Genomic DNA, 24,571 nt, shown 5'->3' on the forward strand with positions numbered 1-24,571 from the left:
CTTGTGGAATAGGCATCTCACTTCGCTGGAAAACTTTCTTTTCAGTCAGGCGATCAGACGGGGCATCTATAATGGGGGGAAAAAAGTGGGTGGTATTGTCGGGAGAGTGCAGGCATGGAGAGACGCCAAACGGCGACGAGATGACAGCTGATTCCGCCGCCACACATCGAGGAGTGTCCCTCTCGGCTGTGCGCCAGCATGCTTTTGCGATCAATAAGAACTAATTCCGACATTTAATGGCTGTTTTGAAGCGGTGGTGCGTTTAGCTAAAGTCGTGTGGCGAGGACTCTACAAGTGCCAACACATCATTGCTGCTTTAAAAGAAGTTGTCGAGGCTCTATTTTCCTGGATAGTAGCAGTTTCCCGTTGGACTTTAATCACCCGAACAGGTAATACATTTATTTGAACTTTTCATAATAACGTATTGGTGTTTGTAATAACATGCTTACATATGAATGATTAGTATCCATGTTTACACGTGACCATAAACACATCTCATGGCCTCAAACGACTTCAGACCAAATAATCCTAAATGATCCTGTTGTCTCTCACCTGTCAGTCTTTTATATTCCCCAAAGACTTTCCAGCTGCCCCAAGCTGCAGTGACAGTATTTGGGATCCATGCACCAATTTTCTATGCACAGGCGTGCTGGAGCCTATCCCAGCCTGTGTATTGCAGGCAAAATATAAACAAATAACCTACTCACAAAAAGCAGTTACATAAACTAGTCAGTTTCATTCATGTCAGCTAACTCATCAAGTCCCGCTTAAGTCGACATCGAACCAAAGCGGTCATTTCTATGAATATCAACATAAGTTGTAGTGTTGTTAACTTCCTCATTATTGCTAAGCAGCCTGAAATGACAACAGCTACATAACTACTGTGTAGTTAAGCAGCATTACACATGCACACAGTGACTTCCTGTTCAATGCAAAATAAGCTTCAAAAATAAAATCATGGTAGTATTATTTATCTGGATGCTACCACAGGAACTATTAACATGTTTTGCTAGTTAGCCACCAGATTAATGGTAATGGTAATGGTTTGATTTCATTTGAACATGCATCAGATTACAATTGAGCGCATCCCATAATCAGTTCACAAAAGGAGTAGGAAGAAGCAAAGCTTAATAAATCCTACCCCTCCATCTGGTACGTTTACAATCAGTAACTGTTACATTTGTTCGCTTCCTGCTTTCCATAATACAGTTTAAGGGTTTTTTTGTGTTTTTTTTTTATTTCCAATTTTTTTTTGTCCCGTACCAAAGTACGAGGTGATATGACCATACAATAACATAACGGGTACCATAGTAACTGTCAATATAGTGATATATATATATATGGTACTTTTACAATCAGTAACTGTTACATTTGTTCACTTCCTGCTTTCCTACTATAATTACATTTTTAAATTTAATTTAATTTAATTTTTTTAAATTTAATTTAATTTAATTTTTTTAAATTTAATTTTATTTAATTTTTGTCACGTAACAAAGTACGAGGTGATATGACCATCCAATGCCATAATGGGTACCATAGTAAGTGTCAATATAGTGATATATATATGGTACTTTTACAATCAGTAACTGTTACATTTGTTCACTTCCTGCTTTTTTAATTTAATTTAATTTAATTTAATTTAATTTAATTTAATTTAATTTAATTTAATTTAATTTAATTTAATTTAATTTAATTTAATTTAATTTAATTTAATTTAATTTAATTTAATTTAGGAGATAGCATCCAATGACATAATGGGTACCATAGTAAGTGTCAATATAGTGATATATATATAGCACATCATGACTGGTTCAAGACTCTTCATCCTTGTATTTAGCAAACATCAACTGCTTGTATTGTTTCTTGAATTGGCTCATCGTTGTGCATTGTTTGATTTCCTTACTCAATCCATTCCATAGTTTGATTCCACATACTGAAATGCTATGGCTTTTTAACTTAGTCTTAGCATATAAGTCCTAGCAAATATTTGCACATGTACAAAAGGCTTTATTGTCGTTGTAGTCAATACATAAAACAAACAAACCGCATTTTGGTTATGTTGACAACCGCTTTTGTGGATGGGAGTCTTCTGCTTATATGAGGTTGGTTACAGGGGCAGGAGCCTAAGCAGGGAAGCTCATGAAGACTTCATCTGGCTCCTCTGTGGTGGTCGAATGGTTCTATTCCGAGTTTCTCCAGGATGATAGTGCTTCGTACCTTATCAGACACATTGTGGTCGCTTGTAACCGCAATTTTGTGATTTTAAGGTAGAAACCTAGATCAAGCAGTAAGTTGAGAGCTTTTAATTTTTTAAAATATCACATTCCCAAATGGGAATGGCAGTACTTCTTTAGCACAGGTATGTATTTATTTGCCTCCGTGCCAAACATTCCCTATCTATGTGTGCTACCACAACTACAATGATAACAGTAATCAAGTAAGCGTTGCCATGCCTTTTGTATTTAGTGCTGGGTCAGGATTTTGGATGCACACGCACTGAATTATTCAGCGCTGCCAAAGGGGTCTTATATCAGCTGTCGCTGACAAAGAAACCAGAGATGTCTGTCAGTCGGCATGTCATGGACTTACTGTACACGTGCTGATGAATATGCGGAAAAATAAAGTCATTATGTGCATACGGTGATGAAAGTCTATAAACAGCCACTTTGTGTAGATCAGGGGTCTCAAACTCAATTTACTTGGGGGCCACTGGAGCTAGGGTCTGGGTGAGACTGGGCCGCATCAGGCTTTCCAAAAAAAAAAAAAAACACATTTATTAAAAACAAAAAAAAATTAAAAAAACTTCGCTTTGGTTTCTACAATAAAAGCTCTGATAAAACATTCCACTGTTCTCAAATATCTTACTTTTTATTTTTCTACACAAAATAAGATGAAAAATAAATAAACAAATCAAGAATAAAGAAAATCAATCAATCAGTAATAAATAAATAAATATAATAATAACAATAAAACGGCAAATAATAAAAACTTAAGAAACCACATATAGTTGGAGGGTAGACAAATTATTTTTTTCAGATTAAAATGAACAAAGCATTATTAGAGCCCTGTAGACATAACAAAAACAACTATAGTCACTTTTTATTTACAACATATTACGCAACTGCAGGCTCTTGAGACACATGCTAACTTGCAAACAAGAGAGCTAGCGACCTAAACGATAGCCTCCAAGTTATTTCTTTTCAACTTAAATAGCCAAAAACTTACCACTTCCACACGGATAGGGAGGATAACTATGAACAGTTATTTAACCTTTAACATGAACATTAATCAAACGTAATATTTTTCTCTGGGTACATGATACCATACAGCATCCATATCAAACATTAAACTTTCATATCAACACGCAGCCCGCGGGCCATATGTGGCCCGCAGGACACTAGTATGAGGCCCCTGTTGTATATTATATATGATTACATTTGATTCAGTGGTACCTCAAAATTCTAAATTTTACGAGTGGAACCTGACCAAAATGTGGAGAAAATACACTAGAATGACAAACGTCATTAAGACGTCATGGGAACTATTTGCTAGCAGCGCCTGGCTGGTTTTAGGAATCTGCTGCAAAAGTGTTAGTTTCTCCCAAATATGTTACAATATGACATATTTAATGTGTATGTCAGTTAAAGTAGCAGTATAATGTTGCTGACAACATGCTCTGTTGACCCGATGCCAGCAATGGAAACACAACTAAGGCACCATTCATCACCATTCAAACCTGCCATATACACACACAGACTGGTAGAACCATCTGGAGTGGGCTGGATACCAATTGATAGCGATTGTGTTGGGTGAACGCTGAGTCCATGCGAATACATTCACCTCCACAGCCGGTGGATGTTTCTGGATATTAAAAAAAAAAAAAACAAACGGGGTGACTCATTTCTAGTTTTCGGACGGAGGGGGTGGAGAGTCCGTTGTCAAACAGTCCATGTGGTTTTCCCACCATGTGGCTTCACAGTCATAGAGACATCATTGATTATTATGTGGTACCCATTATGTTATTGGATGGTCTTATCATCTCGTACTTTGGAACGGGACAAAAAAATAATAATAATAATAAAACCTGGATGGATGAAGAGTCTTGAACCAGTCATGATGTGCTATATATATATATCACTATATTGACACTTACTATGGTAGCCATTATGTCATTGGATGCTCATATCACTTAAATTAAATTAAATTAAATTAAATTAAATTAAATTAAATTAAATTAAATTAAATTAAATTAAATTAAATTAAATTAAATTAAATTAAATTAAATTAAATTAAATTAAATTAAATTAAATTAAGAAAGCAGGAAGTGAACAAATGTAACAGTTACTGATTGTAAAAGTACCATATATATATCACTATATTGACACTTACTATGGTACCCATTATGGCATTGGATGGTCATATCACCTCGTACTTTGTTACGTGACAAAAATTAAATTAAATTAAATTAAATTAAATTAAATTAAATTAAATTAAATTAAATTAAATTAAATTAAATTAAATTAAATTAAGAAAGCAGGAAGTGAACAAATGTAACAGTTACTGATTGTAAAAGTACCATATATATATCACTATACTGACACTTACTATGGTACCCATTATGGCATTGGATGGTCATATCACCTCGTACTTTGTTACGTGACAAAAATTAAATTAAATTAAATTAAATTAAATTAAATTAAATTAAATTAAATTAAATTAAATTAAATTAAATTAAATTAAATTTAAATTAAATTAAATTAAATTAAATTAAATTAAATTAAATTAAATTAAATTAAATTAAATTAAATTAAATTAAATTAAATTAAATTAAAAAATGTAATTATAGTAGGAAAGCAGGAAGTGAACAAATGTAACAGTTACTGATTGTAAAAGTACCATATATATATATGTATCACTATATTGACAGTTACTATGGTACCCGTTATGTTATTGTATGGTCATATCACCTCGTACTTTGTTACGTGACAAAAAAAAATTGGAAATTAAAAAAAACACAAAAAAACCCTTAAACTGTATTATGGAAAGCAGGAAGTGAACAAATGTAACAGTTACTGATTGTAAAAGTACCAGATGGAGGGGTAGGATTTAATAAGCTTTAATAATCTTTGCTTCTTCCCATCAAAGATCTTCTATATGACATGACTGTTGTGATGTCTTTGGATTCATGGACTGCATCAATGCGACTCAAAGATTTGTTATATAACAGGAGCGCTATGTTGTTTTTAAGGACCCATTGCAGAAATGCTAATCAGAGATCTTAAATATGACTGGAGGGTTCTGCAAAAACTCGCAGATCCTCTACAAGACAGGAGCGCTCTGCTGTTTTTAAGCAGAAGTGGAATTCTTGACCGTCTTCAGTGACGATTAATAGTAACAAAACCGAGTCCTAGTTCTGCTTTTGGATTTATAAAACCTGGATTTAACAACAGCACAACACATGTGTCGGCGAGGCTGCGTAGACGTAGGAGGAAATTCAGGGTGAGTCCTTTTGGCTCATCCGTTTCTGCACCACCCTCCAACTCACACACTCATGTTTGGCCGGTGAGCGCAGCGGCATTCCGAATGCATGTGTGAGAGAGAATGCGAGAGTCCGAACTTTTCCATGTCTTCCCACGTCTTCCTTTCCGCAAGCACGTGTTGAATCTAAATGACACACACTTTGCATAAACATGTCCGAAGACAAGAGAACAGCTCAGATGTCGGTGCTGAATGGGGGGGGGGTTGAGTGTGTATGTGTCTTTGGGGGTTCCATATCACCAAGGTAACGGAGAGATCTTGTTTGGAAGGCAGAAAAAGGTTTTCCTTGAGAGGACCCCAAAGGGTGTCTGGTGATACGCCGCGCCTTACAACACAGATGAGGCCAAATGTGTTGCATATGGGTGGTTATGTAACCGATCCTACTGATTTTTTTTTCCTTGCATAAAGAAGCATGATCGATTCGATTACATGAGTCGCTTACACACAAGCACCAAGCTACGAAACGATTACTTCCAGGATGCTGGTTATGATTAGGCCTGTCATGATAGTCAATAAATTAATTAATCGCACAATAAATAAAAACAAACGGCTGTGATAAATTGATATGTGCATCCGTATTCGTTTACCTCCTCTCTGTCTGTACCAAACAGGCTGGATGACGCCATGCCTCTGTCATGACACCTGGGCGTGTTGGTTCTATAGCAGAATAAATGGAGACTGAATTAATCGCACAATAAATAAAAACAAACAGCCTTGATAAATTGATATGTGCATCCGTATTTGTTTACGCCTCTCTCTCTCTGTACCAAACAGGCTGGAAGACAAGAAGGTTCACTCCATGCCTCTGTCACAACACCTGGGCGTGTTGATTCTATAGCAGAATAAATGGAGACTGAATTAATAGCACAATAAATAAAAACAAATGGCCTTGATAAATTGATATGTGTATCCGTTTACCTCCTCTCTCACTGTACCAAACAGGCTGGAAGACAAGAAGGTTCACTCCATGCCTCTGTCACGACACCTGGGCATGTTGGTTCGATAGCAGAATAAATGGAGACTAAATTAATCGCACAATAAATAAAAACAAACGGCCGTGATAAATTGATGTGCATCCGTATTCGTTTACGCCTCTCTCTCTCTGTACCAAACAGGCTGGAAGACAAGAAGGTTCACTCCATGCCTCTGTCACGACACCTGGGCGTGTTGATTCTATAGCAGAATAAATGGAGACTGAATTAATAGCACAATAAATAAAAACAAATGGCCTTGATAAATTGATATGTGTATCCGTTTACCTCCTCTCTCACTGTACCAAACAGGCTGGAAGACAAGAAGGTTCACTCCATGCCTCTGTCACGACACCTGGGCATGTTGGTTCGATAGCAGAATAAATGGAGACTAAATTAATCGCACAATAAATAAAAACAAACGGCCGTGATAAATTGATATGTGCATCCGTATTCGTTTACCTCCTCTCTGTCTGTACCAAACAGGCTGGATGACGCCATGCCTCTGTCATGACACCTGGGCGTGTTGGTTCTATAGCAGAATAAATGGAGACTGAATTAATCGCACAATAAATAAAAACAAACAGCCTTGATAAATTGATACGTGCATCCATATTAGTTTACCTCCTCTCTCTCTGTACCAAACAGGCTGGAAGACGCCATGCCTCTGTCACGACACCTGGGCGTGTTGGTTCCTTCGCAGAATGAATGGACTTTTGAGTGACTTTTAGCAACCATAATGATATGACTATGTAAATTATGACTGGTGTATGATTGATTTTCAACCAGGAGGGGGCGACACTGGTGCCAAGTTGAGGTCATGTTCCTCTATAAAATAATAACAAATCTTTACTTTCGCTCGGTAGGGTAGGTCATTGTTTCTGAAAATGTGACCCCCAGAACCCCCCGGTTAAATAGCCCTGCTTTAGACATGAGCGTTGGTAAAAAGGTGATGATGACGGTCCCAGGACCATAGACAGCTGGCGCTGTGTCCCTCGGCCAGCTGTCGTGTGTGTGTGTTGTGTGTTGTGTGCATGTGTTTGTATACAGTGTGTCAGCTGTTGACCTAGCTGTCTACCATAATACTCTTACTTACTCCACGACGGTGCCAAGTGGCACACGCTGTCTCTTTCACAGTTTTTAGTGTGTCAGCTTGTTTGTTCGAAGCACCGTCGTGCACCAGGATTGTGACCACAGTTGACCTTGTAAACTTTTTCAATGCAAGAGAGACAACTTTTTTCTAAAGTCTACCTTTTGAAAGTCAAATCATCACACACTGAAAACTTCATAGCCGAGCACAAGTTTGCTAAATGATGTCAGTTTCTTCTTAAATCCAAACAAACTGGCCTCCGTCTGGCACTTCTGATGAGTCAGAGGCAGCTGACTTTTAACAGGTTGCAGTCACAGAAGACGTTCAAGCGCTACCAAACCAATATTTTATTTTCCATAATCTTACACTGTGTGTGTGTGGTCCTGGAATGTGTGGGAAATCCAGGACTTCCACATAACAGGTATTTCAGTTGAAATATAGATAGATTGGAACTGAAAACCATTGAAAATACAGTTTGTTAGCCCACATTTATCTTTACATTAGAGTTGGGTAATATGGACATAACATGTAATGGCCCTCTGATGTACTCGTTCCTGATCCTATCCATCATGGTCACTCCCAATGGGAACTTTAGCATCCTCATCTCTGCTACCTCCAACTAACATGTAATGTCCCTCTGATGTACTCTTTCCTGATCTTATCCATCCTGGTCACTCCCAATGGGAACTTTAGCATCCTCATCTCTGCTACCTCCAACTAACATGTAATGTCCCTCTGATGTACTCATTCCTGATCCTATCCATCCTGGTCACCCCCAATGAGAACCTCAGCATCTTCATCTCTGCTACCTCCAGCTAACATGTAATGTCACTGTGATGTACTCGTTCCTGATCCTATCCATCATGGTCACTCCCAATTAGAACCTCAGCATCCTCATCTCTGCTACCTCCGGCTAACATGTAATGTCCCTCTGATGTACTCGTTCCTGATCCTATCTATCATGGTCACTCCCAATGAGAACCTCAGCATCCTCATCTCTGCTACCTCCAGCTAACATGTAATGTCCCTCTGATGTACTCGTTCCTGATCCTATCCATCATGGTCACTCTAAATGAGAACCTCAGCACCCTCATCTGTGCTACCTCCAGCTAACATGTAATGTCCCTCTGATGTAATTGTTCCTTATCCTATCCATCATGGTCACTCCCAATGAGAACCTCAGCATCTTCATCTGTGCTACCTCCAGCTAACATGTAATGTCACTGTGATATACTCGTTCCTGATCCTATCCATCATGGTCACTCCCAATGAGAACTTCAGCATCTTCATCTCTGCTACCTCCGGCTAACATGTAATGTCCCTCTGATGTACTTGTTCCTGATCCTATCTATCATGGTCACTCCCAATGAGAACTTCAGTATCCTCATCTCTGCTACCTCCACCTAACATGTAATGTCACTGTGATGTACTCGTTCCTGATCCTATCCATCATGGTCACTCCCAACTGTACTACATTTAGGACATATTTATGACACTCTTGTTTCATTTACACAGACATCGGGCAGAAGACACTCTTATTTTGAAGGACACACAAGTGAGTTCCGTGTGTGTGGAGAATGTTTATTTACGGCTAAGATTTTTTTAAGCTTTTTTTTTTTCATAAGGTGAAGCCATAAGCATTGCAAGCAAGGACACATCGTGGTGTCGGCACTCCCACATTCTCCACTGCTAGAACCGTAATGTACAACTCTCTGCATGGCTAGAAAAGTCCACAGCGTTGCCATCGCGCTGAACGTGCTGGTGTCGTCATTCCACGGGAAACTGAGTGTAAAAAGTCACCGAGCAACGCTGACACACTCTCTTGTGGACCCATAAATAACAATAAGAAGCTTGTCTGACTGGATGCAGATTGCAGATCTTCTTCACGGATTAGCTGACGGAAAGCCGCTGCAGCAGTCCAGGTGAACACATTGATGGTTTTGAGGGGTTGAAAAGTTCGATTCCCTTTCAGATGATATTTTTTTTTAGCCCAAACACAAAATGTTATGAAAAAACTGAAATGTGCATTTGGTAGTACACACCCTTTTAGGACATGTTTTGCATACCAGAGCATTTACAGCTATTGTTTTTGTTTTTTTTTAATTGATAATTTCTGCATTTTGTATTTCTGCATTTTGACAATTTTTTTCTCTTGTTTCAGAGTCAAAAACATCTCTCCCCACACAAGAACTCAAGTTGTGTTTATGCCAAAACAACAGATGGCAGCATAACGCCTCTGTAGGCATTCGTACATGTATTTACTGACCAAAAATGCATGTATTTCATAATTAACAGCAAGTAATACTCACTCCCAAAACGAATATACAGTAGATGAGGCAAGCCGCATTTCATTAGACTTCCAGTCCTGCTGTCTCTACCCTGTCTAGCCTGTCTATTGTGATGGAAGAATATAAAGCATCCATGTAATGTAACCGAATATAGGACAGCCATTCATTCATTTTCGACCGTTTATCCTCATAGGGTTGTGTGGGTGCTGGAGCCTATCCCAGTGAGACCCTGGACTGGTTGTCAGCCAATCACAGGGCACATATAGACAAACAACCATTCACACTTACATTCATACCTATGGACAATTTGGAGTCGACAATTAACCTAGCATGTTTTTGGAATGTGGGAGGAAACCGGAGTACCCAGAGCAAACCCGGCCAGAGATGGAATCGAACTCGGGTCTCCTAGCTGTGTGGCCTGCGTGCTAACCACTCATGCCATAATACAGTCATTAAATTTCAAAAATTCATAAATTAATTCATTGATCGCTGTCTTGTGGTTGACTATAGCCTATTATTAGTCTAATCAAATATTGCAATACATTCATTCATTCATTCATTTTCTACTGCTTATACTCACAAGGGTCGCGGGGGGGGGGGTGCTGGAGCCTATCCCAGCTGTCTTCAGGCAAGAGGCGGGGTACACCCTGAATCACAGGGCACATATAGACAAACAACCATTCACACTCACATTCATACCTATGGACAATTTGGAGTCGCTAATTAACCTAGCATGTTTTTGGAATGTGGGAGGAAACCGGAGTACCCGGAGAAAACCCACGCATGCACGGGGAGAACATGCAGATTCCACACAGAGATGGCCATGGGTGGAATTGAACTCGGGTCATCTAGCTGTGAGGCCTGCGTGCTAACCACTCGACCACCGTGCAGCCCATTTTTAAACCACTCATTCATTGTCTACCGCTTATCCTCACAAGGGTCGCGGGGTTGCTGGAGCCTATCCCAGCTGTCTTCAGGCGAGAGGCGGGGTACACCCTGGACTGGTGGCCAGCCAATCACAGGGCACATATAGACAAACAACCATTCACACTCATGTTCATACCTATGGACAATTTGGAGTCGCTAATTAGCCTAGCATGTTTTTGGAATGTGGGAGTACCCGGAGAAAACCCACGCATGCACGGGAGAACATGCAAACTCGGGAATTGAACTCGGGTCACCTAGCTGTGAGGCCTGCACGCTAACCACTTCACTACCGTGCAGCCTCAAGGTCGGTTAGGGGGGGTTTGTGTTTTTACTGACTGAAATACATATTTCACATCTAAACATATAAATGGTGATGTTATTGTTCTTAAGGGATGCCATTAGTTGTCCCCCGGTTTTCGTCCCCAGGTTAACGTGAGTCATGTGTCTCCCCAGTGACAGTAGCACTTAATGGCGTCTTAGTCCTGTTTCTCCACCCACCCCCTCCCTCTCATCATTCTTTTTAACAGGGCCCTCATTGACTCTAAGGGAAACTGCATCCATCTTCTCTCATTTCCCTTTTAGCCAAGACATGGAATTAGTGAGTTACTTCAAATTCACACCAGATGTATCGTCCGTGTAGCTAATTTCATCGGTGCAGCATCACGTAGCGCTCCTTTGCTTATTTTACATTTAGGTTGTAGGTCATTAATACAGTCTTACTCCATTATGTCATTTCTTATCTTTAATTGAGTTAGTTGAGTTTAGTTGAGTTAATCTCCATGCATGTGGAATTGGGCATGATTCATTCATTCATTCATTTTCTACCGCTTTTCCTCACGAGGGTCGCGGGGGTGCTGGAGCCTATTCCAGCTGTCTTCGGACGAGAGGCGGGGTACACCCTGGACTGGTGGCCAGCCAATCACAGGGCACATTTCGTCAAACAACCATTCACACTCACATTCATACCTATGGACAATTTGGAGTCGCTAATTAACCTAGCATGTTTTTGGAATGTGGGAGGAAACCGGAATACCCGGAGAAAACCCACGCAAACTCCACACAGAAATGGCTGAGGGTGGAATTGAACTCGGGTCACCGAGCTGTGAGGCCTGTGCTCTAACCACTCGATCGCCGTGCAGCCCATTTTTAAACCACTCATTCATTGTCTACCGCTTATTCTCACGAGGGTCGGGGGTGCTGGAGCCTATCCCAGCTGTCTTCGGGCGAGAGGCGGGGTACACCCTGGACTGGTGGCCAGCCAATCACAGGGCACATTTCGTCAAACAACCATTCACACTCACATTCATACCTATGGACAATTTGGAGTCGCTAATTAACCTAGCATGTTTTTGGAATGTGGGAGGAGTACCCGGAGAGAACGGGGAGAACATGCAAACTCCACACAGAGATGACCGAGGGTGGATTTGAACCCTGGTCTCCGAGCTGTGAGGTCTGCGCGCTAACCACTCGACCACCGTGCCGCCGAATTGTGCATGATAATTATTGTCCATGTCCTCCCGTCCTTGCAGGTTATGAGTGATGGAAGCGGGGTCGGTGGTGCGCGCCGTGTTCGAGTTCCTCCCCAGCGTCTCTGAGGAGCTGCCCCTCTTCACTGGCGATGTCATCGAGGTGCTCAGCGTGGTGGATGAGTTCTGGTTGCTCGGTAGCAAAGATGGCGTCACAGGTAACGACACCCGTGATTGAGCATTGAGGGATATTAATACATTTGTTTACGAGTTTACTACTGTGACTAAATATTTTTTTATGGACTGAGGAAGTTGGAATTTTTTTTAATGGACTAAGGAAGTTGGGTTTTTCCTTCTTTGTGCCGTCTTCAGGTCAGTTTCCCAGCACCTTTGTGGAAGAGGTTACCATTCCCGGCACCAAGCCTGGAGACAGACTCTACGTGTGCATCAATGATTTCAGCGGCACAGAGACAGGAAGTCTTCCCCTGAAGAGAGGTACTACTTCCCGTGTTATCTTAGCCATGTGACTGAAACCGATGAAGTTGGATTGAAGTCTAATCTACAGTGTTTTCTTACTTAGCATAACTTATTGATGTCACTGCACTCAGGTAAACTGGTTTTATATATATATATATATATATATGTGTGTGTGTGTGACGTGCGGCTATTGCAGGGGTCTCAAACACGCGGCCCCGCGGGCCAAATGTGGCCCGCAGGACACTAGTTTGAGGCCCCCCGCCTTGATATGAAAGTTTAATGTTAGTGCGGCCCGCGCAAGTTTGATATGGATGCTGTATGGTATCATGTACCCAGAAAAAAATATTACGTTTGATTAATGTTCATGTTAAAGGTTAAATAACTGTTAATAGTTATCCTCCCTATCCGTGTGGAAGTGGTAAGTTTTTGGCTATTTAAGTTGAAAGGAAATAACTTGAAGGTTACCGTTTAGGTCGCTAGCTCTCTAGTTTGCGAGTTAGCATGTGTCTCAAGACCCTGCAGTTGCGCAATATGTTGTAAATAATAAAAGTATAAATGTGACTATAGTCGTGTTTTGTCATGTCTACAGGGCTCTAATAATGCTTTGTCTCACCCAGACCCGAGCTCCAGTGGCCCCCAAGTAAATTGAGTTTGAGACCCCTGGTCTATTGTGTCAGGATACTTTCCCCAAGCTCCCCACTAGATGTCCCCAGATAGCGCAACATGATTTTTCATGTATTTCATTTACAAAGATCCTTTATACTGGTAATTACGGTAATATTCCACCAGTCGTTCTTGAGACTGACTATTTAAAATAGCAACCACCAGTTAAGAATACATTGACATGTGTTGTTTTTGTCATAATAGGAAAATGGTCTGTCTCACATTCATTTCCTGTATATGTGTTTTCACGCTCAACATTGGCTGCGTCCCAGTTTTGATCCGCATAGACACAATGGGAGGCGGAGCTGCTTGGTTTTTGGAATGTGACCCCCCCCCCCCACACACACACACATAACTTCTAGCATTGCTTTGATCCTACAATTATGTAGAAAAATCAAACAGGGCTAACTTTGCATACAGAATACATTATTTACACCTATAATAGTTTGTTTTTTGCCTGCACGGTGATCGAGTGGTTAGCATGCAGGCCTCACAGCTAGGAGACCCGCGTTCGATTCCACCCTCAACCATCTCTATGTATGTTATGATCGTGGGTTTTCTCCGGTTTCCTCCCACATTCCAAAAACATGCTAGGTTAATTAGCGACTCCAAATTGTCCATAGGTATGAATGTGCCCTGTGATTGGCTGGCCACCAGTCCCCAGGGTGTACCCCACCTCTCGCCCCAAGACAGCTAGGATAGGCTCCAGTACCCTCCGTGACCCTTGTGAGGATAAGCGGTAGAAAAGGAATAAGTTAATGCACGGCGGATGAGCGGTTAGCGCGCATGCTTCACAGCTAGAAGACCGGAGTTCGATTCCACCCTCGGCCATCTCTGTGTGGAGTTTGCACGTTTTCCCCGTGCATGCGTGGGTTTTCTCCGGGTGTTCCGGTTTCCTCCCACATTCCAAAAACATTCCAAATTGTCCATAGGTATGAATGTGAGTGTGAATGGTTGTTTGTCTATATGTTCCCTGTGATTGGCTGGCCACCAGTCCCCAGGGTGTACCCCGCCTCTCGCCTGAAGACAGCTGGGATAGGCTCCAGCAACCCCTGCAACCCTCGTGAGGATAAGCGGTAGAAAATGAATGAATGAATGAATAATAATAGGCTATAGTCAACCACAAGACAGCGATCAATTAATTAATTTATGAATTTTTGAAACGTAACGCTGCACACAAAAGGGTAAATATGTCTCAAAACTCGAACCCCCACTGTGTAACCTTTGCTATAATTTTTTTTTTCCGACAAATCAAAATGTGGCACAGTTAATAAACCCCGTGAATTGGTTTGAAATTTGAGATTCTAAATTCATCACACAGCTAAATTAATATTGAAATAATCATAATAATCTTGTGTGTTTTTTAGGCGATGTTGTAGTCTGCGACACAGGAGACTCCATGGACCTCGGGGAAACCTGGCTTCATGGCTGTAACGCCTGGGGGACCCGTGGTGTCTTCCCAACATCCTGCGTGAAGGAACTCAACCTTTCCTGCCGTTCCAGGCAACTATCTGAACGCTCGGCCAAGGCTCAGGCTTCGGACCTCCCGACGTACGCGCTCGGCCAGGCTCGGGCTCTCATGAACCTTCACGCTCAGCTTCATGAGGAGCTTGACTTCCGCGAGGGGGACTTGATCATCATTACAGGGATGCCTGAGCCCGGTTGGTTTGAGGGGGAGCTGCAGGGACGTAGCGGGATCTTCCCGGAAGGGTTCGTGGAGCTCCTGGGTCCTCTTCGATCTCCTCAGGAACCTGACTGTCAGTATTTAAGCAACGACGAGGAAGAGGAAGCCATTGAAGAAGTCGTTGAAGAGGAGCTGAAAGAAGAAGATGAAGATTTAGAAGGTGCTGTTTATGGAGTGGCGCTTTATGAATTTCGTGCCATGGAGCTTGGAGAACTGGACTTTAACGTCGGCGACCGCATACGTGTCGTGAATACGTTGGACGACGGCTGGCTTGAAGGAGTTTTACGAGGCCAACGTGGGATTTTTCCTCATCGGTTTGTCAAATTAGATCAACAGAAAACGACAGCGGACACAAACGAGGAGAAATACATCTCAGGACCTTCTGTGAAGGACCCTGAGTCGATATCCCATGAAGATCACACCATATGGGATCTGGACTACTTTGAGAGAAGTGAAGAGCAGAGATGGAGAAATGAAAGCAATCTAAGCAATTCCGACTCAAAAACAGCCAATCAACGACCAGAAAGACCGAAATCGATGCCGCCGGCAAGGCCGAGAATCCCGCCCCCTCGACCTAGCTTACCTGCACGAAGCCAAAACCACCACAACGGTAGCGCACGACCTTTGGTGCCTAAATTAAGTCATAGCCTAACACTCCCGAATAGGCAGCCCGCTTGGGTGAAAGACAACAGGAAGTCCCACCTACAGCCACTAGATGGCGCCACCGCTGTTAATAAAAGTGCAACTCTCGGACAAATATTGACCGGTCTGGTCGAGACCCGTAAGGAGAAGAAGATGACAAGACAAGCCACTCAGCCGCAGAGAGCGCCGGGCTCCAACGGTTTCAAGCCGTCATCCATCGCCTTGGAGGCTCTCCTGTGTCCCGGCGACTTGGAAGCCAAACTCTCGCAGCAGCTCTTCGAATTTGAGAAGAGCTTGACATCCGGTGCGTCGAGACACTTCTCCATTTTGGACTTCGCCGACGAGAGCGACATCATACGGGGTTCGTCGCGTTCCCCGGCGTCCACATCTGCGTCCTCGTCGCTGGAGAGACGCAGGAGCCTTCGCCCTCCTCCGCCTCGACCACAAGTTATTCGTCCTCACGTTTCGTCCGCCAGTAGACCGGCCCGCCCTGCTCCACGTCCACCTCCTCCTCGCTCCCCGAAACTGACTTCCGCACCTCCACTCGCTAACTCCCTCAACACCCCCATCTTCTTTGAGCCGCCTTTAAACCTCTTTGACTCACAAGCGGCTGACTTTGGTGACCTCGCAGACGCCCAAGAACGTGAGCTCCACCTCCAGTTAGAAACCGAGAAAGATCTGGAGATGGAGATGGAGATGGAGAGTCAAAGGCAAAAGGAGCAGGAGGACAATTACCAGCTCTTGTTACGGCTACAGGAAGTGGAGAACGACATGGAGGCGTACGCCCGCACCGCCGAGGAGCTCAGGGCCATTCTCGAGGAGGAAGAGGAGGAGACGGCCCGTGTGCAGGTCATGGAGAACCTGGAGTTCTGCACCTACACGTTGGAGACGCTGGCCTTGGAGCAGCTTCAGTTGCAAGGTAAGAGTCATGTTTGGTAGTCAGTTTTAATCGCGAGTTAACTCAATTTCACTTCCATCACTCTTCTAGAACATTGATTCTCAAACTGTGGCACAAGTATCACTGGTGGTACACAGGCTCCATCTAGTGGTACATTTTTGTAAACATTAATAAAATTAGATTAGACAGATACTCAATGTGTACAATTATTTAATTAACTACAGATTAACTGCAATTTTATTCAAATATAATATTGTCCAAAAACAGCAAAAACAAATAATTGTACACATTTAGTAACAGATTTGCTGCAATTTTATTCAAATATAGTCCAAAAACAGCAAAAACTCGAACATGGATGCTCAAACTGTGGCGCAAGTACCACTGGTGGTACGCAGGCTCCATCTAGTGGTACATTTTTGTAAACAATAATAAAATTAGATTAGACAGATATTAAATAATTGTACACATTGAGTAACTACAGATTAGCTGCAATTTTTATTCAAATATAATATTGTCCAAAAACTAGAACATTAATCTTCAAACTGTGGCACGCGTAGGCTCCATCTAGTGGTACATTTTTGTAAACAATAATAAAATTTGATTAGACAGATATCAAATAATTGTACACATTCAGTAACAGATTTGCTGCAATTTTATTCAAATATAATATTTCCAAAAAACAGCAAAATCTAGAACATGGATGCTCAAACTGTGGCGCGAGTACCACTGGTGGTACGCAGGCTCCATCTAGTGGTACATTTTTGTAAACAATAATAAAATTAGATTAGACGGATATTAAATAATTGTACACATCGAGTAACTACAGATTAGCTGCAATTTTTATTCAAATATAATATTGTCCAAAAACTAGAACATCAATCTTCAAACTGTGGCACGCGTACCACTGGTGGTACGCAGGCTCCATCTAGTGGTACATTTTTGTAAACAATAATAAAATTTGATTAGACAGATATCAAATAATTGTACACATTCAGTAACAGATTTGCTGCAATTTTATTCAAATATAATATTCCACAAACTAGAACATTGATGCTGTGGCACGCTCCATCTTCTCAAATTCATATTCATATTCATATTCATCCACGCATGCACGGGGAGAACATGCAATCTCTACACAGAGATGGCCGAGGGTGGAATCGAACTCGGGTCTCCAAGCTGTGAGGCCTGCACACTAACCACTTCCCTACCGTGCAGCCCTGGTTGTGTTTATTCATTCATTCATTTTCTACCGCTTTTTCTTCACGAGGGTCGCGGGGGGTGCTGGAGCCTATCCCAGCTGTCTTCGGTCAAGAGGCGGGGTACACCCTGGACTGGTGGCCAGCCAATCACAGGGCACATATAGACAAACAACCATTCACACTCACATTCATACCTATGGACAATTTGGAGTCGCTAATTAACCTAGCATGTTTTTGGAATGTGGGAGGAAACCGGAGTACCTCGAAAAACCCGCGTGGAATTGAACCCTGGTCTCCGAGCTGTGAGGTCTGCACGCTCACCACTCATCCACTGTGCAGCCCTGGCTGTGTTTAATTACATTTAATTTCAGAAAATACGCCACAGACTGGACTTGTCTCTCCCCATGTAGTCGGGGATTATTTTGATTAATTAAAGTCGCACAACAATAATGAAACATTCCATGAACACCTCCCTATTTTCCAGTCGGGCCTCGACAGCACACACTTAATAAAAGTATATTTGCCGTCACTGTTGGGTTTCCCCACTTTCACAGTGCTCAGTTCACAGAAAAGGCGTGTCCTTATCAGTGGAGTGCGTGCAGACTACACTTTGTGTGCAGCCAGGAGTGTTTTTATCATGCTTGAGCAGGGCGTGTGTTTTGCAAAACGTGACACTTGGAGAAACAATGGAGGTTTATTGTTGCAAGGAAGCCAGCACCTGATGACTGAAAGTGAACATCTCATCACCACGTTTCTTGCTAGAACTACTTTTCTGCATAATTCTGCAATTTTTAAAAAAATTTCTTATGTAGGATTTAGATGTAGAAACTTTTAAATGCATTCTTAATACATATTTATTCAATATATATTATTATACTTGATACAGGAGTGACTATAGCAACACAATTCCTTTGTTTTTCCTTTTTGTGTTCAGTGATTCATTTACATAAGCTACATAACTACCAGCATCGGAATGCTGCATAACACAAATACGCAGTTTCGGTCATGTTCTGGAAATGAAAGCTAACACCGATAATTAAAAAGTGTCTTACGTAAGTAGATTACAGATTTTGCTCCTTTTTAGCGCAATGTAAAACATCTTCAATGGCACCAGAATTAGCCTCCAATAGTTCGGTAATAGGAAATCATACTGTACACATAACATAAATGACAAACTACACTAATAAAACACTAAATACTGTACATCAGGGGTCTCAAACATGCGGCCTAGTTTGAGGCCCCCGCCTTGATATGAAAGTATGTTTGATATGGATGCTGTATGGTATCATGTACCCAGAAAAAATTATTACATTTGATTCATGTTCCTGTTAAAGGTTAAATAACTGTTAATAGTTAACCTCCCTATCCGTGTGGAAGTGGTAAGTTTTTGGCTATTTAAGTTTAAAGGAAATAACTTGAAGGCTACCGTTTAGATCGCTAGCTCTCTAGTTTGCGAGTTAGCATGTGTCTCAAGACCCTGCAGTTGCGCAATATGTTGTAAATAAAAAGAGTATAAATGTGACTATAGTCGTGTTTTGTCATGTCTACAGGGCACTAATAATGCTTTGTTAATTTGAATCTGAAAAAAATAATGTGCCAAATGTGGCCCGCAGGACACTAGTTTGAGGCCCCCGCTTTGATATGAAAGTTTAATGTTAGTGCGGCCTGCGCAAGTTTGATATGGATGCTGTATGGTATCATGTACCCAGAAAAAATTATTACGTTTGATTAATGTTCATGTTGAAGGTTAAATAACTGTTAATAGTTATCCTCCCTATCCGTGTGGAAGTGGTAAGTTTTTGGCTATTTTGGATGCTGTATGGTATCATGTACCCAGAAAAAATTATTACGTTTGATTAATGTTCATGTTGAAGGTTAAATAACTGTTAATAGTTATCCTCCCTATCCGTGTGGAAGTGGTAAGTTTTTGGCTATTTTGGATGCTGTATGGTATCATGTACCCAGAAAAAATTATTACGTTTGATTAATGTTCATGTTGAAGGTTAAATAACTGTTAATAGTTATCCTCCCTATCCGTGTGGAAGTGGTAAGTTTTTGGCTATTTATGGGATAGCTCACTAATAGGTCATTAATAATGGGATCCGATACTTAGCGATGAAATGCGATATAACACAAAGACGACATATAATTTTGATTATTCTGTTCATTTCTTATTTTCTTATTTATCGTATATATAAAAGGCGAGGAGCAATCGCATTAGTCACTCTTCACACATTTGGCAGTGAGATAGTCTGTCATTAAAGATATGTATTTCCTGTTAGCATGACCTGGATACCGGTTTATGAGTTCATTACTTTGGCTCTCAATTAAACTTTCTTAATGAAGAAACAATTTAACAAAATGCACACCCTGATTTTTAAAAAAAAGTAAATTGACACTGTCCCACGGGAGCGCCTCTTTATTTGTGTGCAAGTCCTTTAAACCTGTTCCTGTAGTGGCGGCCTCTTTCATTGAGAACTGAGTTACAGAGCACAAGGCGGGTGTGGGGGGGGGCATGTATAATGCCCTTGCTTTATGAAAAGGCCTGTGGTTTTTTTTTTTTCTCACACTAAAAGTTTGAGGTCGCCTCTGAGAGTTAGGATAGTTTACAACAAAAGCTCATTGTGTCCTTTTGCTTCGACTCTTTCAGACCCGCTGCTCCATAATCGAGCTGTTTGTGTTTTTTAATTCGCTACACTCAATTTAATCTAAATATAGTCCTATTCTAGTTCTGTAGTGTACAGATATATGGATAGTCCTACAACCAGGATTAGTGACCTGTCTTTATGTACTTTATGTATTGTGTAAGTAAGACAGTAACAGTATCAAAACAAATACAGACCACCTGGAGCTAGGGTCTGGGTAAGACTGAGCCGCATCAGATTTTCCAAAAAAAAAACAAAAAAAAAAGCATTTATTAAAAACAGAAAAATTAATAAACTAAATAAATTAAAAAATAACTTGTTTTGGTTCCGATTTTCTACAATAAAAGCTCTGATAAAACATTCCACTGTTCTCAAATATCTTACTTTTTATTTTTCTACACAAAATAAGATGAAAAATAAATAAACAAATCGAGAATAAAGAAAATCAATCAGTAATAAATAAATATAATAATAATAATAAAACAGCAAATAATAAAAACTTAAGAAACCACATATAATTGGTGGGTAGACAAATTATTTTTTTTCAGAGCCCTGTAGACATGACAAAACACGACTATAGTCACATTTATACTCTTTTTATTTACAACATATTGCGCAACTGCAGGGTCTTGAGACACATGCTAACTCGCAAACTAGAGAGCTAGCGACCTAAACGGTAGCCTTCAAAGTTATTTCCTTTAAACTTAAAAAGCCAAAAACTTACCACTTCCACACGGATAGGGAGGATAACTATTAACAGTTATTTAACCTTTAACATGAACATAATCAAATGTAATAATTTTTTCTGGGTACATGATACCATACAGCATCCAAAATAGGCAAAAACCTACCACTTCCACACGGATAGGGAGGATAACTATTAACAGTTATTTAACCTTCAACATGAACATTAATCAAACGTAATAATTTTTTCTGGGTACATGATACCATACAGCATCCAAAATCGCCAAAAACTGATCCATATCAAACTTGCGCGGGCCGCGCTAACATTAAACTTTCATATCAAGGCGGGGGCCTCAAACTAGTGTCCTGCGGGCCACATTTGGCCCGCGGGCCGCATGTTTGAGACCCCTGCCATACAGCATCCATATCAAACTTGGTGCGGGCCGCACTAACATTAAACTTTCATATCAAGGCGGCGGCCTCAAACTAGTGTCATGCGGGCCACATGTTTGAGACCCCTGGTCTAAACTAATGAAAAAAAAACAGTTTTAGTGTCCTGGTGACCAGGAAATTGCACACGAAAGAAAACAGGATAGAGTTAAAGATGGAGGATTGTTCTCTCCAGTGAAAATATATTGTGGAATTTGTCTCCGTCGTCCATTAAAGACCCCCCCCCCCCACCTCCCCTCCAGGCAGAGTGTTTTCCTGCAGAGATAGTAGCCAATTTAAACAATGGGAGTGGCTACCAGGGGGCTAATCCTCCACTCATGTGACTCTACTGAATCATTAACCCAAGAAGGAGGGGCCCTGCTCCAGTAACCCCCCGCCCCCCGCCCCCCTCGTCCTCTTGTCTTCAACAATTGGCTGACATGACAGCGGGGAGGGTATGATTCAGTTCCACTGAGAGAGCTGGGAGGCGCTTGGGCAAGGCAGTCCCGCTGAGGCTGCGGAGAGAGAAGACAAGGAGAAACAAAACCAGTCGCTTACACACAACATGCCGAACAGGTGGTGTCTCCCACGGCGCTTTGTCATGGAATGCCGGAATTTTGAGCAAAGGAATAAGCCTAACTGAAGACGCATCAACTTCCAAGGAGCTTTGATTCGAAACAAAATGAAGAACCCGGTCGTTTACGGCAACCCTGTTATGTTTGCTCCCGTGGACTGGAACTTTGCTCCCGAGGCCCCGGTGAGGAGGGGGAAGAGTGTGGAGGAGCTCGGAGATGCCGGATGGGCTAAGGAGAAGGAAAGGGTTGCTCATCTTCAACATTTACAGCAACTACACCAACTTCAGCATCAACAGGTTGTATTTCCTGGTTATGGCGTCGTTCCTCCGGTTCCTCCTGGCCACCATCCACAGCAAGCTATGATAGCAGCAAGACCCGCTAACCCGGTTCCGATTCCCGGTTGCCCGATTCCAATGATGCCTGTTCAGAGAGGCCCCATGGTAGCCGTTGGGGGCGTCGTACCAACTCCGTGGCCTGGTCAATGGGATCACCAAAACCAGGCCATACAAGGCAACCAACCAAACTGGGAATATAATGAACAGAACAGGCTTCAAGGACAAAATGTTTACTATCACCCAGGTTCCGAGGACGGTCATCTGGATTTGAGGATATCGGAATGGAAAGGAAAACATTGCTTCTACCAAGGCCCGGAAGATTACAACCAACACGGCGTCCAAACACCACAAGAAACGGACATCAGGAATCAAGATGGATACAATAAATTTGATGACGACAGAAGAAGAGAGTATAGAGTCAGAGAACGGAACACTGACGATTCCGCTCGGAGGAGTCACCGGGAATACGACGAGTACGATAACAAATACGACAGAAAACATGATCTCTACAATGACAGGGAATATTACGAGGAACGGAGACGTCACAGGAATGATCTCAAAGAACGTGATCGGTACGACCGCAAATACGACGACTACTATGACGACGTTTATAGGGAGGAATTTCGTGATTATTCCCAAGACCATCACGACTCTAAAGAGGGTCAACGCTATCGGGAAAAAGATTATTATCATCATAGAGAAGATGAAGAACGTTATAAGGAGCGGAAGTTCTACTATGAGGATCATCGCAGAGAACATACTTACCAAGACCGGGAAGACTACTACCGAAGAAGCGACGGAAATTCCAGCAGTCGACGGCGAGGACAGTATGATTCCGAATTGGATGAACGTAGCGACGATAAAGAGAGGGACCGCTATTCCAGATACAAAGACGACGACAGCAGAGACCACCATCAAGACCACAAGAGGAAGCAGGACCACAGAGCCAAGGAACACTACGACCGACGGGAACCCTACAAGAACGACGGCCGCCATCACTTCACCGAAACAGACCCTTACGAATCAAGAGACGAAGGACGTTCCCATCATAAACCCAAACACCGATACCGTGATCTGCGTTCGGTATCCGTCGATTATGTGGATCACCCCAAAAAAGACCGTAAGACTCACTGCGAGGAATGGGTCGAACAGCAAAACCAGAAACTGGCGCTCAGGCACTCATTTGAAGACCCCGGCACGTACAGTCGCAGTGAAGAACAGGAAAAAGGATACGAGTCAAGCGCCAGAACCGGTGGTCCAAAGCGTGGTCGGAAGCCCGTTTATGTCGGATCCTTAGATCGTAACAGCTTCTACAGGAAGACGGCGCCCAGCTCTCTGCGAAAGTCACCCTTCGCCACTAACAGGAAGCAGAACCAAGGTAAACAGTCAGATAAGGTACTTTGTGTGTTGGTTTGAAAAGAGTGAGGACTATTCAGCCGGGGGCTTGGAGGCAAACCTGACCCATAAATGGTAATGCTAATGCTAATGCTAATGGTTTTATTTCATTTGAACATGCATCAGATTACAATTGAATGCATCCCATAATCAGTTCACAGTTCCACATGTCCAAAAAGGAGTAGGAAGAAGCAAAGCTTATTAAATCCTACTCCTCCATCTGGTACTTTTACAATCAGTAACTGTTACATTTGTTCACTTCCTGCTTTCCTAATATAGTTTAAGGTTTTTTTGTGTGTTTTTTTAATTTAATTTAATTTAATTTAATTTAATTTAATTTAATTTAATTTAATTTAATTTAATTTAAAAAACATTTTTTTTGGAATTTTGATTTTTTTTATTTTTTGTCCCGTACCGAAGTACAAGGTGATATGACATCATGTGACATTATGTGTACCATAGTAACTGTCCATAAATGACATCACACTGGCCCATGAGTTAATTTGCAGCAGGTTCCTAAAAAAAACCAAAACAATGCTTCTGTCATATAGAGGATCTTTGGCTAGTGTTTTGGCAAGTTATTTCCTTGAAACTTAAAATAGCCAAAAACTTACCACTTCCACACGGATAGGGAGGATAACTATTAACAGTTATTTAACCTTTAA

General features: G+C 41.6%; 1 protein-coding gene across 3 annotated transcripts in view; it reads left to right on the plus strand.

The window, feature by feature from the left end:
• Positions 1-39: 39 nt before the first annotated feature.
• Positions 40-24,571, plus strand: part of dnmbp (dynamin binding protein) — a 47,652-nt gene continuing 23,120 nt past the window's right edge. For 2 of the 3 annotated variants that reach the window (XM_058061612.2, XM_058061611.2), the window contains exons 1-4: positions 40-389; positions 12,344-12,498; positions 12,653-12,775; positions 14,788-16,665. In XM_058061612.2, coding sequence (XP_057917595.2) covers positions 12,354-12,498; positions 12,653-12,775; positions 14,788-16,665 — 2,146 coding nt within the window. In that variant the 5' untranslated portion in view covers positions 40-389; positions 12,344-12,353. Of the gene's footprint in view, positions 390-12,343; positions 12,499-12,652; positions 12,776-14,787; positions 16,666-22,092; positions 23,890-24,571 lie in introns of those variants that run through there. The other variant, XM_058061614.2, reaches the window with a different exon arrangement.

This window comes from Doryrhamphus excisus, unplaced genomic scaffold (assembly GCF_037039965.1).
Source record: "Doryrhamphus excisus strain RoL-2023G ecotype Guam unplaced genomic scaffold, RoL_Dexc_Guam_v1.1 HiC_scaffold_24, whole genome shotgun sequence".
In the NCBI taxonomy this organism is placed as follows: Eukaryota; Metazoa; Chordata; class Actinopteri; order Syngnathiformes; family Syngnathidae; genus Doryrhamphus; species Doryrhamphus excisus.